Source organism: Bombina bombina, chromosome 11 (genome assembly GCF_027579735.1).
Source record: "Bombina bombina isolate aBomBom1 chromosome 11, aBomBom1.pri, whole genome shotgun sequence".
NCBI classification, from domain to species: domain Eukaryota; kingdom Metazoa; phylum Chordata; class Amphibia; order Anura; family Bombinatoridae; genus Bombina; species Bombina bombina.
In genome coordinates this window covers 129,405,697-129,424,688 of record NC_069509.1, presented here as the reverse complement: position 1 = coordinate 129,424,688, position 18,992 = coordinate 129,405,697, and the positions used below count along the sequence as shown (strand labels likewise).

At 42.2% G+C, this 18,992-nt stretch overlaps 1 protein-coding gene across 1 annotated transcript in view; it reads right to left on the bottom strand.

The window, feature by feature from the left end:
* Positions 1–253: 253 nt before the first annotated feature.
* The window catches only part of LOC128642041 (zinc finger MYM-type protein 1-like), a 60,625-nt gene continuing 41,886 nt past the window's right edge, over positions 254–18,992 (bottom strand). Inside the window, exon 3 of the mRNA XM_053694689.1 lies at positions 254–2,875. Within this exon, the coding sequence (XP_053550664.1) occupies positions 519–2,867 (2,349 nt within the window). The 5' untranslated portion in view covers positions 2,868–2,875 and the 3' untranslated portion in view covers positions 254–518. The remainder of the gene's footprint in view (positions 2,876–18,992) is intronic.

Here is an 18,992-nt window from a genome sequence, read left to right as displayed (position 1 = left end):
ATATCTATTTTACTGTATATAAAAAGTTCCTTTTTTACTTTGCAGAAAAATTTTGGCATGAACACTTTATTGGTTTTTGAAATGTTTTTCAATAAAAAAAATAAAAATTTAATTTTACATTTGTTTAATATCTTAGTGTATATCAGTATAATTAGTAAAGATAAAAAAAAGTTTAAGATTTATTGGATTTAATATCCCTTATGAAATTATTTAAAACCTCTAAGTAACATTAAATTGCACCAAACCACATTAATCACTTCATAAAGTAGTTTATTAAAAAACACAACAAATAGTTATTAAAGATAACTTTTCCACTGAAAAATATTTTTTTTTTGTGGTCAAAATAAAAATACAAATACATACACTCTTTTTCACAAGTGCAATGCAAACTAGACTATGAAATTGTGATTAGCGCATCCTTATTTATTGTAAAAACGTGAACGTTAACTCTCCGTGTTTCTTTTTATTGGCCGTGGATTAACAGCAATATTCTCTGCTAGGGAATCATTCAGAGATTCTCATGTGCCGTCTAGATCACCTGAATACAGACACAGTACATCTGCGATCATGGGATATATATGATCCATTTTTAAAGATTTATATATAGGTCTTGTCTGCCATTCGTTCTTGCTCTTTGGGAAAGCGGCCTTGTATTCAAGTTCGCCAAATAACCCACTTTTGGCAGTTTGTCTTCGGATGCGTTCTTGTATCTTTTTGGCGTTATAATTATGAGCTAGTACAGCTAGTTTTGTTCTGGCCTCTATTTCATCCATCTTGAAATTCACTAGTTTAGGCCTATATTTTAATACCAGGCTGTGAAATACGTCTATTGCACCTGTATGACAAAACTCAGCAAGGCTTTTAAAATCTTTATCCATCCTTGGATCACAGATAATATTGTGTAAGACCTCAAAAGCATTGCTCTTAGGTTCCAACCATGGCGTTTTGCGCTGTTCCTCTTGGCTAATCTCTTTATGTCCACACTCCTTAATTACAGTCCCATCCATCCAGCAGTGTACGTTACAAATGTGGTACAACAAAGATTGCCAAATTTCTTTCATAATTTCTTCATTTCCACCACACTTCAAGCTAGCGGTCCAGAGGTGATTTATTATTCCTTGTATCCATGGAGCAATTGTTTGCAAATTCTTTTTTCGGCTCACAGCAAGAAGTTTCTTTAGAATACTATTTCCGTAGTGCCAAATGTCAAATTGATGCCTGATCTGTGGATATTCCTCTGTTAATATCTTGTGTATGCGGTTGTGTCTATCAGTGGCAACTTGGAGTACTATCAAAGCATCATTTAATATGTTGTTCAAGGTTCGCCTAAAGGCTTTAGACTCCATTGCTACGGAGGAGGAAGCCTCAGCTACTTGCACCACATTAAAATCAATAATCTTTTGGGACTCTTCTTCTATCATAGTGTAGGTACAGTTCTTTGTACCGTAGCCAGGGCTTTCACATTGCCCATCGCCACACAATGTGATAGCCCTGTCTTGCATACGATTTACATTCCTCTCTCGGTCATCAATCCAGTGTTTATGTATGGTGGGGAACAGATATTTTTTTTGAATTTTGTAGTATGTCTGCTTAGATATAGCTTTCACACCCATGAATTGACTAAATTCTTCGATTTTTTCAAAATGATTTCCACTTAATAGAATTGAAGCCGAATACAATAAATTTCCTATAGGCATCTGTCCAATTGTCGGTTGACTACGCCATAATGTATCCTGATGTCCTGCCAAACATTCACCAGAAATTATTAAAATACTTTCAAGTGTTCTTTTGTTGATACAAATAATCGGTGAAGTACAGTCCTTGTAACCACAAGGCAAATATTTAAAAAGGACATCTAGGCAACTTTCAAACACAATGTATTTGTTTTCTTTTACAATGTCTTCAAAAGAAGGTTTTTCCTCCATACTAGTCTGATGGGCTGTAAGCATGCAAGTCTCTGGACCGTAATCAGGGTTATTGAGAAATGAATTTTGAGTCGATTGTGTAGATGTTGCCGTTTCATTTATAGTGTCAATGTCCACAGTTATATCCATATTGCTGCTGTCTGAAAGGTCACTGTCGGATGAAGAATAAATGTGTGACATTTTACCGATATATGAAACAAATTCAGAATTACAAGTGCTCTCAAGACTAGTACAAGTTCCAACTGATGTAGTTTGAACTGTGCCTTTAACATCCCCCATAGTCCAAGTATAAGCATCCTTCTTTGTGATTAGTCCTGTTGTTGATGTAAAATTATGCCTCTTACCATATAATGCTTTTGTTTGGGTACTCTTTGTACGGGTTCCATTAAATTGATCACATTGAGTTTGCTTATGTTCCATTATGGGTTCAGTGTTTGTTGAAACATCAATGGACACTTTGTTGATTTGATGTCCACAGGACTGACAATTTACAACATGTGAAACACCCACTGAAAATATTGCAGCTGTATGTACAACAGGAGCAATATTTATTTCGGTTCCTTCATTCAATGAAAAATCCACGTTCTCTGCAGTTTTATTCATTTCACATGAAGAGGACAATTTTTGCAAACCCTGAATTTTCCTTTGCAAATTATTTCCAAAGATAGATGGTATTGCGTGCTTGTAGAGAAACATTTTAAGGCCTGTTGAATAAAAATCCCTTGGTGTGAAATGAAGTGAACACATTCGATAACGTCCCGTCTTTCGTGTTTCAATCACCCTGTTAACCATTTGATCTAGGTTTTCATCAAATTGCCCTGTTGCGAGCAACCACTGTTGTATCAGTTCTGTACTTTTTGGAAACAAATGAAGAGAAGAGGAGAATTCTAATTTGGTCTTTTTGCTTGAGTTGGGGCATAATTTTACAATGCACAATGACATCTTGTCATCTGTAAGAGAAATAAGAATAATTCATTTTAAAATATAACATTAAAAGGGACAGTCAAGTCCAAAATAAACTTTCATGATTTAAAAAGGGCATGTAATTTTAAACAACTTTTCAATTTACTTTCTCTTGTAAGGTGTATCCAGTCCACGGGTTCATCCATTACTTGTGGGATATTCTCCTTCCCAACAGGAAGTTGCAAGAGGACACCCACAGCAGAGCTGTCTATATAGCTCCTCCCCTAAGCCCCACCCCCAGTCATTCTCTTGCAACTCTCAATAAGATAGGAAGTATCAAGAGATATGTGGTGACTTAGTGTAGTTTTACCTTCAATCAAGAGTTTGTTATTTTTAAACGGTACCGGCGTTGTACTGTTTTGCTCTCAGGCAGAAATTAGAAGAAGAATTCTGCCTGGAGGTTTGATGATCTTAGCGGTTTGTAACTAAGGTCCATTGCTGTTCTCACACATAACTGAAGAGTATGGGACAACTTCAGTTGGGGGAACGGTCTGCAGATTACATGCTTTGAGGTATGTTCAGTATTTTTATTTCTAGAGAGATGAAATGAGTTCTAGAAAATGCTGACAGAGCCTCATGTATTTGAGGTAAGCCTGATGCAGTGATTTAACAGCGACTGGGATCATGCTTACAAAACAGGGTAATACTCATGTTAATACTTATATTACTTAGTGACAAAACGTTTACATGATTTCATAAATAGGACGTTTTTTCCCTGAGGGAGATAACTCTTTATTTGGGGCCTAGTTTCCACATGGCTAATCAGATACTCCTAGGAGTATTTTCTTAAGGCCCCTCTGGCATCCAGTACATGGTGGGAGGGGCCTATTTTAGCGCTCTAAATGCGCAATTTTAATTCAGACTGAGACATCCAGCTTCCCTAGAGGAGTCCTCTGGCACCTGAGGACCATTACAAGGGGTTTATTTCTGCACAAAATCGTATTTGAGGGCAGGTAGGAGCCTCAGCAGAGCTGTGGCAGGGTGCTCAACTGTCTTAACGTTTTTTAAATCCGGTTTGGGGCCTAAGGGGTTAATCATCCATTTGCAAGTGGGTGCAATGTTGCTTTAGTCCCTTACACACACTGTAAAAATTTCAAAGAATTTACTATATTTTTACACTGTTTTGCAGTTTAAGTGTTAGTTTTTCTCTCTTAAAGGCACAGTAACGTTTTTGTTTAATTGCTGTTTCACCTTTATTAAAGTGTTTTCCAAGCGTGCATGTCTCATTACTAGTCTGTTAAACATGTCTGACATAGAGGAAACTCCTTGTTCAATATGTTTTGAAGCCACGGTGGAACCCCCTCTTAGAATGTGTACCAAATGTACTGAAATTTCTATAAACTATAAAGACCATATTATGGCGCTTAAAAATTTATCTCCAAAGGATTCTCTGACTGAAAAAAGGGAGATTATGCCATCTAGCTATCCCCATGTGTCAGAACCTATAACTCCCGCTCGAGTGACGCCAAGTACATCTAGCACGTCTAATTCTTTTACCTTACAGGACATGGCGGCAGTTATGAATACTACCCTCACAGAGGTATTGTCCAAACTGCCAGGGTTACAAGGAAAGCGAGACAGCTCTGGGGCTAGAACTAATACAGAGCTTTCTGACGCTTTAATGCCTGTGTCCGATATACCCTCACAATACTCAGAAGCTGAGGCAGGTGAGCTTCTATCTGTGGGTGACATTTCAGACTCAGGGAAGGCGTTACTTCAGTCTGATTCTGAAATGACAGCGTTTAAATTTAAGCTTGAACACCTCCGCTTATTGCTTAGGGAGGTTTTAGCGACTCTGGATGACTGTGACCCCATTGTGGTTCCAGAGAAATTGTGTAAAATGGAAAAATACTTTGCAGTGCCTGTTTACACTGATGTGTTTCCAGTCCCTAAGAGGTTTTCGGAAATTATTACTAAGGAATGGGATAGACCAGGTGTGCCGTTCTCTCCCCCTCCTGCTTTCAAAAAGATGTTTCCCATAGATGCCGCCATACGGGACTCGTGGCAGACGGTCCCTAAGGTGGAGGGAGCCGTCTCTACCCTAGCTAAGCGTACAACTATCCCCGTCGAGGACAGTTGTGCTTTCCTAGAACCAATGGATAAAAAATTGCAGGGTCTCCTTAAGAAAAATTTTATACATCAAGGTTTTATTCTCCAGCCTCTTGCATGCATTGCCCCAGTTACTGCTGCAGCGGCTTTTTGGTTCGAGTCTCTTGAGGAGGCTCTGCAGGTGGAGACCCCGTTAGACGATATTCTAGACAGGATTAAAGCTCTTAAGTTAGCTAATTCCTTTATTTCTGACGCCGTTTTTCAGTTAACCAAGCTAACGGCTAATAATTCAGGTTTTGCCATTTTGGCGCGTAGGGCGCTATGGCTTAAGTCCTGGTCAGCAGACGTTACTTCAAAGTCTAAGCTTCTTAACATCCCCTTCAAGGGACAGACCCTATTCGGGCCTGGTCTGAAGGAGATCATTTCTGATATTACTGGAGGAAAAGGTCACGCCCTACCTCAGGATAGGTCCAATAAGTTAAGGATCAAACAGAATAATTTTCGTTCCTTTCAAAACTTCAAGAGTGGCGCAGCTTCAGTTTCCTCTAATGCAAAACAAGAGGGAAATTTCGCCCAGTCCAAGCCAGTCTGGAGACCGAACCAGGCTTGGAATAAGGGGAAGCAGGCCAAGAAACCTGCGGCTGCCTCTAAGACAGCATGAAGGAGCAGCCCCCGATCCGGGACCGGATCTAGTAGGGGGCGGACTTTCTATCTCCGCCCAGGCTTGGGCAAGAGACGTCCAGGATCCCTGGGCGCTAGAGATTATTTCCCAGGGATATCTTCTGGAATTCAAAGGTTCATCTCCAAAGGGGAGATTTCATCTCTCACAACTATCTGTAAACCAGATAAAAAGAGAGGCATTCTTACGTTGCGATCAAGACCTACTGGTTATGGGAGTGATCCACCCAGTTCCAAGAGAGGAACAGGGGCTGGGGTTCTATTCAAACCTGTTTATAGTTCCCAAAAAAGAGGGCACTTTCAGACCTATCTTGGATGTCAAGATCCTAAACAAATTTCTCAGGGTCCCATCCTTCAAGATGGAGACAATCCGAACCATCCTCCCTATGATCCAGGAGGGTCAATATATGACTACCGTGGACTTAAAGGATGCTTATCTCCACATTCCGATTCACAGAGATCATCATCAGTTCCTCAGGTTCGCCTTCCTAGACAGGCATTACCAGTTTGTGGCTCTTCCCTTCGGGTTAGCCACGGCACCAAGAATCTTTACGAAGGTTCTAGGGTCCCTACTGGTGGTTCTAAGGCCACGAGGCATAGCGGTTGCCCCTTACCTAGACGACATTCTGATTCAGGCGTCAACTTTTCAAATCGCCAAGTCCCATACGGACATTGTTCTGGCCTTTCTGAGGTCTCACGGGTGGAAAGTGAACATAGAAGAGAGTTCTCTCTCTCCTCTCACAAGAGTTTCCTTCCTAGGAACTCTGATAGATTCAGTAGAAATGTAAATTTTTCTGACAGAAGTCAGGATATCAAAGCTTCTAACCTCTTGCCGTGCTCTTCATTCCACTTCTCGGCCATCAGTGGCTCAGTGTATGGAAATGATCGGCCTAATGGTAGCGGCAATGGACATAGTTCCGTTTGCCCGCCTACATCTCAGACCACTGCAACTTTGCATGCTCAACCAGTGGAACGGGGACTACACAGATTTGTCTCCTCTGTTAGATCTGGATCAAGAGACCAGGGATTCTCTGCTCTGGTGGTTATCTCGGGTCCATCTGTCCAGGGGAATGAGTTTCCGCAGGCCAGAGTGGACTATAGTGACGACAGATGCCAGCCTTCTGGGCTGGGGCGCAGTCTGGAACTCCCTGAAGGCTCAGGGTTCGTGGACTCAGGAGGAAGCCCTCCTTCCGATAAACATTCTGGAACTAAGAGCGATATTCAATGCTCTTCAGGCTTGGCCTCAACTAGCTGCGGCCAAGTTCATCAGATTTCAGTCGGACAATATCACGACTGTAGCCTATATCAACCATCAGGGGGGGAACAAGGAGTCCCCTGGCCATGATGGAGGTTTCCAAGATAATTCTATGGGCAGAGGTTCACTCTTGCCATCTCTCAGCTATCCATATCCCAGGAGTAGAGAACTGGGAGGCGGATTTTCTAAGTCGGCAGACTTTTCATCCGGGGGAGTGGGAGCTCCATCCGAAGGTATTTGCCCAGCTGATTCAACTATGGGGCAAACCAGAACTGGATCTGATGGCGTCTCGTCAGAACGCCAAGCTTCCTTGTTACGGGTCCAGGTCAAGGGATCCCCAGGCAGCGCTGATAGATGCTCTAGCAGTGCCCTGGTCCTTCAGCCTGGCTTATGTGTTTCCACCGTTTCCTCTCCTCCCTCGTCTGATCGCCAAGATCAAGCAGGAGAGAGCTTCAGTGATTTTGATAGCGCCTGCGTGGCCACGCAGGACTTGGTATGCGGATCTCGTGGACATGTCACCCTTTCCACCATGAACTCTACCGCTGAGGCAGGACCTTCTACTCCAAGGTCCATTCAAACATCCAAATCTAATTTCTCTGCGTCTGACTGCTTGGAGATTGAACGCTTGATTTTATCAAAACGTGGTTTCTCCGAGTCGGTCATTGATACCTTGATTCAGGCTCGAAAGCCTGTCTCCAGGAAAATCTATCATAAGATATGGTGTAAATATCTTCATTTGTGTGAATCCAAGGGTTACTCGTGGAGTAAGGCCAGGATTCCTAGGATACTATTTTATCTCCAAGAAGGATTGGAAAAGGGATTATCGGCTAGTTCCTTAAAGGGAAAGATTTCTGCTCTGTCTATTCTTTTGCATAAGCGCCTGGCTGATGTTCCAGACGTTCAGGCGTTTTGTCAGGCTTTGGTTAGAATCAGGCCTGTGTTTAAACCTGTTGCTCCACCATGGAGTTTAAATTTAGTTCTTAAAGTTCTTCAAGGGGTTCAGATTGAACCCTTGCATTCCATAGATATCAAGCTTTTATCTTGGAAAGTTCTCTTTTTAGTAGCTATCTCTTCGGCTCGAAGAGTTTCAGAGTTATCTGCCTTGCAGAGTGATTCCCCTTATCTGATCTTCCATGCAGATAAGGTAGTTTTGCGTACCAAACCTGGGTTTCTTCCTAAGGTAGTATCTAATAGGAATATCAATCAGGAAATTGTTGTTCCGTCTCTGTGTCCTAATCCTTCTTCAAAGAAGGAACGTCTGTTACACAATCTGGACGTGGTTCGTGCTTTAAAGTTTTATTTGCAAGATACTAAGGATTTTCGTCAAACATCTGCATTGTTTGTTGTCTACTCTGGAAAGAGGAGAGGCCAAAAGGCTTCGGCAAATTCTCTTTCTTTTTGGCTGAGAAGCATAATCCATTTAGCTTATGAGACTGCTGGCCAGCAGCCTCCTGAAAGAATTACAGCTCATTCTACTAGAGCGGTAGCTTCCACATGGGCTTTTAAACATGAGGCCTCTGTTGAACAGATTTGTAAGGCGGCGACTTGGTCTTCGCTTCATACTTTTTCTAAATTCTACAAATTTGATACTTTTGCTTCCTCGGAGGCTATTTTTGGGAGAAAGGTCTTACAGGCAGTGGTGCCTTCCGTTTAAGTGCCTGCCTTGTCCCTCCCTTCATCCGTGTCCTAAAGCTTTGGTATTGGTATCCTACAAGTAATGGATGAACCCGTGGACTGGATACACCTTACAAGAGAAAAGAAAATTTATGCTTACCACCCGATACATTTCTTTCTCTTGTGGTGTATCCAGTCCACGCCCCGCCCTGTCACTTTAAGGCAGGTGTTTTTATTTTTTAAATTACAGTCACCACTGCACCCTATAGTTTCTCCTTTTTCCTACTTGTCTTCGGTCGAATGACTGGAGTGGGGCTTAGGGGAGGAGCTATATAGACAGCTCTGCTGTGGGTGTCCTCTTGCAACTTCCTGTTGGGAAGGAGAATATCCCACAAGTAATGGATGAACCCGTGGACTGGATACACCACAAGAGAAAGAAATTTATCAGGTAAGCATAAATTTTGTTTTTATCACCAATTTTGCTTTGTCTTCTTGGTATTCTTAGTTGAAAGGTAAACCTAGGAGGCTCATATGCTAATTTCTTACTGTAATGATGTGATAATATTTTACTGTGAATTGCAACTTAGCGAGTTGTGTAATTGTTAATTTTATGTATAATTTTAGAGTGTGCACTCAAATTTTAAAGGGACTGTAAATAATAACACTGCATACCCACTAACTATTCATTCCATTCTATGGGTATTCTAAACATTTTATTGTGCAGAGTGAAAGCGCTACGGAAGCGATTAAAAACTATTTAATATATTTACCGTTTTGTTTCCCCCCCCCTCTATCCGCCCATGCAGCCTGTGTAATTTTTTTTCAGAGACAGTGCTGCAGGGCAGTTACGTCACACTCTACACTTCACACGCCCATCTCATTACCCGGAGCGCGCATTCAGAGTTAGTCTGCTTCACAATATAAGCAGTGGATCGCGATGCAAAGCGCATTGCGATTTACTGCTTATATGACATTGGTTTATGAAAAGTGTGTGACAAAATAAATATGAGTTATGCTCTGTGTTTTTTTTTTCTTCTAAAATATTTATGGCAAAGATGATTGAGGGTGAAATATATTTTATATTATACAAACCATTAGTGTAATTAAAATAATGCTTTTTATTTCAAAATTTATTACACTTGCTCGTTCGCCTGTAGGAGTGATTCACCGCTCTATTAGAAACACAGAATCGCAATGCACGACGAAGCATTGAGATTCTGTGTACAGGGAAGAAGCAAGAATGCAGTGCGCATGCGCACGTCAAGAGGGAACGCGCGCTGACAAAATAGGAAAAGACGGACGTTCGATCGGCTGTTGGCTGCAGGGGCAATGACGGTAAGTATAAAAAAAAAATCTTTTTCCGTAGGCGGACAGACAAGGCGAGTATTACAGAAAATAAAATATATGTTTTTAACGCTTCCACTGCGCTTTTGCTCTGCATAAACTTGATTAAAGTGATGGTAAATTTGCCTCCATAGCTTTACATATTCTGAAAGCTCTTGTCATTACTAGCATATTGATGTGCTTATTTTTTCAAAACTCAATTAAACTTCTAAAAATCAGCGTTTTTTTTCAGGCTCCGTTACCTGATTCAATGCAGCCCCTGTCAGAGATTTTCTTATTGTGGTATTTGATTGGCATCTCTTTCAGCCAATAGGAGCCTCACCATGCGCCCCATGGATTTTACTCACAGCACGCTCCCGTGCTTGTAACTCTGCCTGGAAGTAAAACTGCACATGCGCAACTCATTACGCTATTTGCACAACTAAATACCTGTACCCGTTAGCAGCCTCACTGTTTTAGTTGTGCAAATAGCGTATTGAGTTACACATGCACAGTTTTACTTCCAGGCAGAGTTACAAGCACGGGAGCGTGCTGTGAGTAAAATCCATGGGGCGCATGGTGAGGCTCCTATTGGCTGAAAGAGATGCCAATCAAATACCACAATAAGAAAATCTCTGACAGGGGCTGCATTGAATCAGGTAACGGAGCCTGAAAAAAAACGCTGATTTTTAGAAGTTTAATTGAGTTTTGAAAAAACATAAGCACATCAATATGCTAGTAATGACAAGAGCTTTCAGAATATGTAAAGTTATGGAGGCAAATTTACCATCACTTGATATATTATAAATTTCAAAAGGAAACTTTTTATTTATCATTGTTTACAGTCCCTGAATTAAGTTATTGCAGATTACTTTTACGCTATTTTAATTTTAATATTGCTTTAAATAACTTTTTGACTGATTAAACGCATTTTGCCTTTAGCCATTAGAGCGCTTCTCTTATTACACACATTCTTTATAGCATTCTTACTGTTAACTACAGGAGCAGTTTAAGAGAAGTTTGACTTTTTTTTCCCATACCTTAGCCTAAATTTGATTGAATACCTTGAAGGCCACCTCTTATGTGAAAGCATTTTGTCAGTTTTTCAAGACTAGAGGGCATTAGTTCATGTGTGTCATATAGATAACATTGAACTCGCACACGTGAAGATACCTAGGAGTGAGCACTGATTGGCTAAAATGCAAGTCTGTCAAAAGAACTGAACTAAGGGGGCAGTCTGCAGAGGCTTAGATACAAGGTAATCGCAGGAGGTAAAAAACTAAATTTATGCTTACCTGATAAATTTCTTTCTTTTGCGATGTACCGAGTCCACGGTTTCATCCTTACTTGTGGGATATTATCCTTCCCTACAGGAAGTGGCAAAGAGAGCACCCACAGCAGAGCTGTCTATATAGCTCCCCCCTTAACTCCACCCCCCAGTCATTCGACCGAAGGCTTAGGAAGAAAAAGGAGAAACTATAAGGTGCAGAGGTGACTGAAGTTTTCAATAAAAAATACTTTGTCTTGAATAGACAGGGCGGGCAGTGGACTCAGTACATCGTCAAAGAAAGAAATTTATCAGGTAAGCATAAATTTTGTTTTCTTTTGCAAGATGTACCGAGTCCACGGTTTCATCCTTACTTGTGGGATACCAATACCAAAGCTTTAGGACACGGATGAAGGGAGGGACAAGACAGGAACCTAAACGGAAGGCACCACTGCTTGCATAAGCTTTCTCCCAAAAATAGCCTCTGAAGAAGCAAAAGTATCAAATTTGGAAAATTTGGAAAAGGTATGAAGCGAAGACCAAGTCGCAGCCTTACAAATTTGTTCAACAGAAGCATCATTTTTAAAAGCCCATGTGGAAGCCACCGCTCTAGTAGAGTGAGCTGTAACCCTTTCGGGAGGCTGCTGTCCAGCAGTCTCATATGCCAAACGGTTGATGCTCTTCAGCCAAAAGGAAAGAGAGGTAGCCGTAGCCTTTTGACCTCTACGCTTTCCAGAATAGACAACAAAGAAGATGTTTGACGGAGATCTTTTGTTGCTTGCAAATAAAACTTCAAAGCACAAACCACGTCCAAGTTGTGCAACAGACGTTCCTTCTTAGAAGAAGGATTAGAACACAGAGAAGGAACAACAATTTCCTGATTGATATTCCTGTTAGTAACAACCTTAGGAAGGAATCCAGGTTTGGTACGCAAAACCACCTTATCAGCATGGAAAACAAGATAAGGCGAGTCACATTGTAATACAGATAGTTCAGAAACTCTTTGAGCTGAAGAGATAGCAACTAGAAACAGAACTTTCCAAGATAGAAGCTTAATATCTATGGAATGCATGGGTTCAAATGGAAGAACTAAATTCAAACTCCATGGCGGAGCAACAGGTTTAAACACAGGCTTGATTCTAACTAAAGCCTGACAGAACGCCTGAATGTCTGGGACATCCGCCAGACGCTTGTGCAATAGAATAGACAAAGCAGATATCTGTCCTTTTAAGGAACTAGCTGATAATCCCTTCTCCAATCCTTCTTGGAGAAAGGACAAAATCCTAGGAATCTTGATCTTACTCCATGAGTAACCTTTGGATTCTCACCAATAAAGATATTTACTCCATATCTTATGATAGATTTTCCTGGTGACAGGCTTTCGAGCCTGAATCAAGGTATAAATGATCGACTAAGAAAAACCCCGCTTTGATAAAATCAAGCGTTCAATCTCCAAGAGGTCAGACGCAGAGAAATTAGATTGGGATGCTTGAACGGACCTTGAATCAAAAGGTCCTGTCTCAGCGGTAGAGTCCATGGTGGAAGAGAAGACATGTCCACCAGGTCTGCATACCAAGTCCTGCGTGGCCACGCAGGTGCTATCAAAATCACTGAAGCTCTCTCCTGTTTGATTCTGGCAATCAGACGCGGAAGGAGAGGGAATGGTGGAAACACATAAGCCAGGTTGAACGACCAGGGTACTGCTAGAGCATCTATCAGTACTGCCCAAGGATCCCTTGACCTGGACCCGTAACAAGGAAGTTTGGCATTCTGACTAGACGACATCAGATCCAATTCTGGTGTGCCCCATAGCTGAATCAGTTGAGCAAACACCTCCGGATGGAGTTCCCACTCCCCCGGATGAAAAGTCTGACGACTTAGAAAATCCACCTCCCAGTTCTCTACCCCTGGGATATAGATTGCTGATAGATGGCAAGAGTGAGTCTCTGCCCATCGGATTATTCTGGAAACTTCTATCATTGCTAGGGAACTCCTTGTTCCCCCCTGATGATTGATATAAGCCACAGTCGTGATGTTGTCCGACTGAAATCTGATGAATCTGGCCGAAGCCAGCTGAGGCCACGCCTGAAGAGCATTGAATATCGCCCTCAGTTCTAGAATATTTATCGGTAGGAGGGCCTCCTCCTGAGTCCATAAACCCTGTGCTTTCAGGGAATTCCAGACTGCACCCCAGCCCAGTAGGCTGGCGTCTGTCGTCACTATAACCCACGCTGGCCTGCAGAAACACATTCCCTGGGACAGGTGATCCTGTGACAATTACCAAAGAATAGAATCTCTGGTCTCCTGATCCAGATTTATCTGAGGAGATAAATTTGCATAATCCCCATTCCACTGTTTGAGCATGCATAGTTGCAGTGGTCTGAGATGTAAGCGAGCAAACGGAACTATGTCCATTGCCGCTACCATTAGACCGATTACCTCCATACACTGAGCCACTGACGGCCGAGAAATGGAATGAAGAGCTCGGCAGGTGGCTAAAATTTTTGATTAAGTACAAAAAGGGGAAGATTAGTGTGCGCTAGAGGATGGCATTTCTAAACACTACTCTAAAGATACAATCTCTGTATTGTATCAACACAAGTAAAAACCAATAGCGAAGCCTAAGCTTCAAGATAGAGTGAGTGCGCTTTTGAGCTTAAAGTATACACACCATATAGAAATTATTGTTCGAATTTAATGAACATATTTAAGCAAAATACACAAAAATATAGAAACAACTAAATATAGGGACGTCTCCCTGTATATTAAAAGACTCAGATAAAAATCCTGACTTATTATAAATGCAGGTAAAATCCTATATAGGCTAAGCAAAAAATTGCAGATGACAATTAAGAATATATGATATCATAGAGATGCTAAAATGTATGGCATAACAATGATGTAATAAAACATAAAATAAAAACACGAGGAATGAATAAATGATAAGCACCAAGTTCATATGTATAATCACAGTGCAGGTAGCCGTATGCAATCGGCATAGGTGTTGTAACACTTGTAAGAAAATGACGGCTTGGATTCGTATGCTAAAAGTTTGCTCCACAAACAATTGCAAGGTACTATACCGTAAGTTCAGAGGGTGTTACCGAGAAAAAGAGAGATCCTTCGGTCAAACCTTGGACCGCGGCTGCAGTAACTGCCGTTCCTGGGGATAGAAGTGTACAGACCTCTGCACATGTGAGTCGGCGTCTGACGTCACAGACTTCCCATCCGCTCTTCTCAGATTGTTGTTAGATGTTCCAGCAGCGTGAAGGAAAACAGCTGATTGCTGTGTCCTGATGTCAGCTCGCTGTAAAGGCAGACTTGCCTGCTGTAGATGTACTTGTTGGTCCAGTAGAATGGTGGGGCACAGGTTCTCCCTCACCTTAGGATATGTAAAGATGATATTAACCCGGGTTAAAAGTTGCAGTGCAGACTGCACTGGAATGTCCTTTTTTCAAAGTCACAGTGTCACAAATGCAAGCGACGCGTTTCGCCCTCCCTTGGGCTTTATCAAGAGAGTTACTGCAGCCGCGGTCCGAGGTTTGACCGAAGGATCTCTCTTTTTCTCGGTAACACCCTCTGAACTTACGGTATAGTGCCTTGCAATTGTTTATTCATTCCTCGTGTTTTTATTTTATGTTTTATTACATCAGTGTTATGCCATACATTTTAACATCTCTATGATATCATATATTCTTAATTGTCATCTGAAATTTTTTGCTTAGCCTATATAGGATTTTACCTGCATTTATAATAAGTCAGGATTTTTATCTGAGTCTTTTAATATACAGGGAGACGTCCCTATATTTAGTTGTTTCTATATTTTTGTGTATTTTGCTTAAATATGTTCATTAAATTCGAACAATAATTTCTATATGGTGTGTATACTTTAAGCTCAAAAGCGCACTCACTCTATCTTGAAGCTTAGGCTTCGCTATTGGTTTTTAAAATTTTTGATTTCCTGACCTCCGTCAGAAATATTTTCATGTCCACCGAGTCTATCAGAGTCCCTAGGAATGAAACTCTTGTGAGAGGGGAAAGAACTCTTTTTTACGTTCACCTTCCATCCATGAGATCTTAGAAAGGCCAACACGATGTCCGTGTGAGACTTGGCTAGTTGGAAAGTCGACGCTTGAATTAAGATATCGTCTAGATAAGGAGCCACTGCTATGCCCCGCGGCCTTAGGACCACCAGAAGGGACCCTAGCACCTTTGTGAAAATTCTGGGAGCCGTGGCCAACCCGAAGGGAAGAGCCACAAATTGGTAATGCCTGTCCAGAAAGGCGAACCTGAGGAATGGATGATGATCTCTGAATAGGGATGTGTACATACGCATCCTTTAAGTCCAGGTGGATCATTGGTAAAATAGTCCGCATGGTCTCCATCTTGAAGGATGGGACTCTGAGGAATTGGTTTAGGATCTAGAGATCTAAGATTGGTCTGAAGGTTCCCTCCTTTTTGGGAACCACAAACAGATTGGAGTAAAACCCTTGCCCTGCTTTCGGAGGGTCTTCTACATGTATGTATGTAGGTCTTCTACACAGCTTAAGAACGCCTCTCTTTTTGTCTGGTTTGCAGACAATTGAGAAAGATGAAATCTCCCCCTTGGAGGAGAATCCTTGAAGTCTAGAAGGTATCCCAGGGTTAGGATTTCTAAAGCTCAGGAGTCCTGAACATCTCTTGCCAAGCCTGAGCAAAGAGAGAAAGTCTGCCCCCTACTAGATCCGCTCCCGGATCGGGGGCTACCCCTTCATGCTGTCTTGGTGGCAGCAGCAGGCTTCTTGGCCTGTTTACCTTTGTTCCAAGCCTGGTTAGGTCTCCAGACTGACTTGGATTGAGCAAAGTTCCCCTCTTGCCTTGCAGCAGGGGAAGAGGAAGCGGGACCACCTTTGAAGTTTCGAAAGGACCGAAAATTATTTAGTTTGGTCCTCATCTTATTTGTCTTATCCTGAGGGAGGGCATGACCTTTCCCTCCAGTGATATCTGAGTCTGTCTGAGGGAGCATCTTTCCTGAATCAGAAATCTCTCCCTCAGACAGCAAATCCCTCACCCCTACTTCAGAACATTGTGAGGGTACATCGGATACGGCTACTAAAGCGTCAGAAGGCTCAGCATTTGTTCTTAACCCAGAGCTACTGCGCTTCCCTTGCAACCCAGGCAGTTTAGATAAAACCTCTGTGAGGGTAGAATTCATAACTGCGGCCATATCTTGCAAGGTGAAAGAATTAGACGCACTAGAGGTACTTGGTGTCACTTGTGCGGGCGTTACTGGTTGTGACACTTGGGGAGAACTAGATGGCATAACCTGATTTCCTTCTGTCTGAGAATCATCCAGCGCCAAACTCTTATAAGTCAAAATATGCTGTTTGCAATTTATAGACATATCAGTACAAGTGGGACACATTCTAAGAGGGGGTTCCACAATGGCTTCTAAACATATTGAACAAGGAGTTTCCTCAATGTCAGACATGCTGAACAGGCTAGTAATGAGACAAGCAAGCTTGGAAAACACTTTATTCAGTGAAAAAACAATTTTAAAAAAACGGTACTGTGCCTTTAAGAGAAAAAAAGGCATACACGATCTGCAAAACTGCTTAAAAATGCATCAAACTTTTCGAATTTTTTACAGCAGATTCAATAAGCTTTAGTAAGATTGCACCACAAGCAAATTAAACATTTAACCCTTAAATATGGAAACCAGATTGACAAAGTGCCAAAAACCGGAAAAAAACAGAATTTATGCTTACCTGATAAATTACTTTCTCCAACGGTGTGTCCGGTCCACGGTGTCATCCATTACTTGTGGGATATTCTCCTCCCCCACAGGGAAAGGCAAGGAGAGCACACAGCAAGAGCTGTCCATATAGTCCCTCCCAGGCTCCGCCCCCCCAGTCATTCGACCGATGGTTAGGAGAAAAAAAGGAGAAACTATAGTGTGCCGTGGTGACTGTAGTGTATAGAGAAAGAAATTCTTCAAACCTGATTAAAAAACCAGGGCGGGCCGTGGACCGGACACACCGTTGGAGAAAGTAATTTATCAGGTAAGCATAAATTCTGTTTTCTCCAACATTGGTGTGTCCTGTCCACGGTGTCATCCATTACTTGTGGGAACCAATACCAAAGCTTTAGGACACGGATGAAGGGAGGGAGCAAATCAGGTTACCTAAACAGAAGGCACCACTGCTTGCAAAACCTTTCTCCCAAAAATAGCCTCTGAAGAAGCAAAAGTATCAAATTTGTAGAATTTGGACAAAGTGTGCAGAGAAGACCAGGTCGCTGCCTTACATATCTGATCAACAGAAGCCTCGTTCTTGAAGGCCCATGTGGAAGCCACAGCCCTAGTAGAGTGAGCTGTGATTCGTTCAGGAGGCTGCCGTCCGGCAGTCTCGTAAGCCAATCGTATGATGCTTTTCAGCCAAAAGGAAAGAGAGGTAGCAGTAGCTTTTTTGACCTCTCCTCTTGCCAGAATAAACTACAAACAGAGAAGACGTTTGTCTGAAATCCTTTGTTGCTTCTAAATAGAACTTTAAAGCACGGACTACATCTAAATTGTGTAACAAGCGTTCCTTCTTTGAAACTGGATTCGGACACAAAGAAGGCACAACTATTTCCTGGTTAATATTCTTGTTGGAAACAACCTTTGGAAGGAAACCACGTTTAGTACGCAAAACAACCTTATCTGAATGGAACACCAGATAGGGCGGATTACACTGCAGAGCAGATAATTCAGAAACTCTTCTAGCAGAAGAATAGCAACCAAAAACAGAACTTTCCAAGATAACAACTTGATATCTATGGAATGTAAGGGTTCAAACGGAACCCCTTGAAGAACTGAAAGAACCAAATTTAGACTCCAGGGAGGAGTCAAGGGTCTGTAAACAGTTTTGATCCTGACCAAAGCCTGAACAAAAGCTTGAACATCTGGCACAGCTGCCAGTCGTTTGTGTAACAAGACAGATAAAGCAGAAATCTGTCCTTTTAGAGAACTCGCTGATAATCCCTTATCCAAACCTTCTTGGAGAAAGGAAAGGATCCTAGGAATTTTAATCTTACTCCATGAGAATCCCTTGGATTCACACCAACAGATATATCTTTTCCATATTTTATGGTAATCTTTCTAGTCACAGGTTTTCTGGCTTGTACCAGAGTATCTATCACAGAATCCGAAAACCCACGCTTAGACAAAATCAAGCGTTCAATTTCCAAGCAGTCAGCTGGAGAGAAACTAGATTTGGATGTTCGAATAGACCTTGTACTAGAAGATCCTGTCTCAAAGGTAGCTTCCATGGTGGAGCCGATGACATATTCACCAGGTCTGCATACCAAGTCCTGCGTGGCCACGCAGGAGCTATCAAAATCACCAAGGCCTTCTCCTGTTTGATCCTGGCTATCAGCCTGGGAATGAGAAGGAACGGTGGAAACGCATAAGCTAGGTTGAAAGTCCAAGGCGCCACTAATGCATCCACTAGAGTCGCCTTGGGATCCCTGGATCTGGACCCGTAGCAAGGAACCTTGAAGTTCTGATGAGACGCCATCAGATCCATGTCTGGAATGCCCCATAATTGGGTCAACTGGGCAAACACCTCCGGGTGGAGTTCCCACTCCCCCGGATGAAAGGTCTGACGACTCAGATAATCCGCCTCCCAGTTTTCCACTCCTGGGATGTGGATCGCAGACAGGTGGTAGGAGTGATCCTCCGCCCATTTGATGATCTTGGTCACCTCTCTCATCGCCAGGGAACTCCTTGTTCCCCCCTGATGGTTGAAGTAAGCAACAGTCGTCATGTTGTCTGATTGGAATCTTATGAATCTGGCCTTTGCTAGTTGAGGCCAAGCCCGGAGAGCATTGAATATCGCTCTCAGTTCCAGGATGTTTATCGGGAGAAGAGACTCTTCCCGAGACCATAGACCCTGAGCTT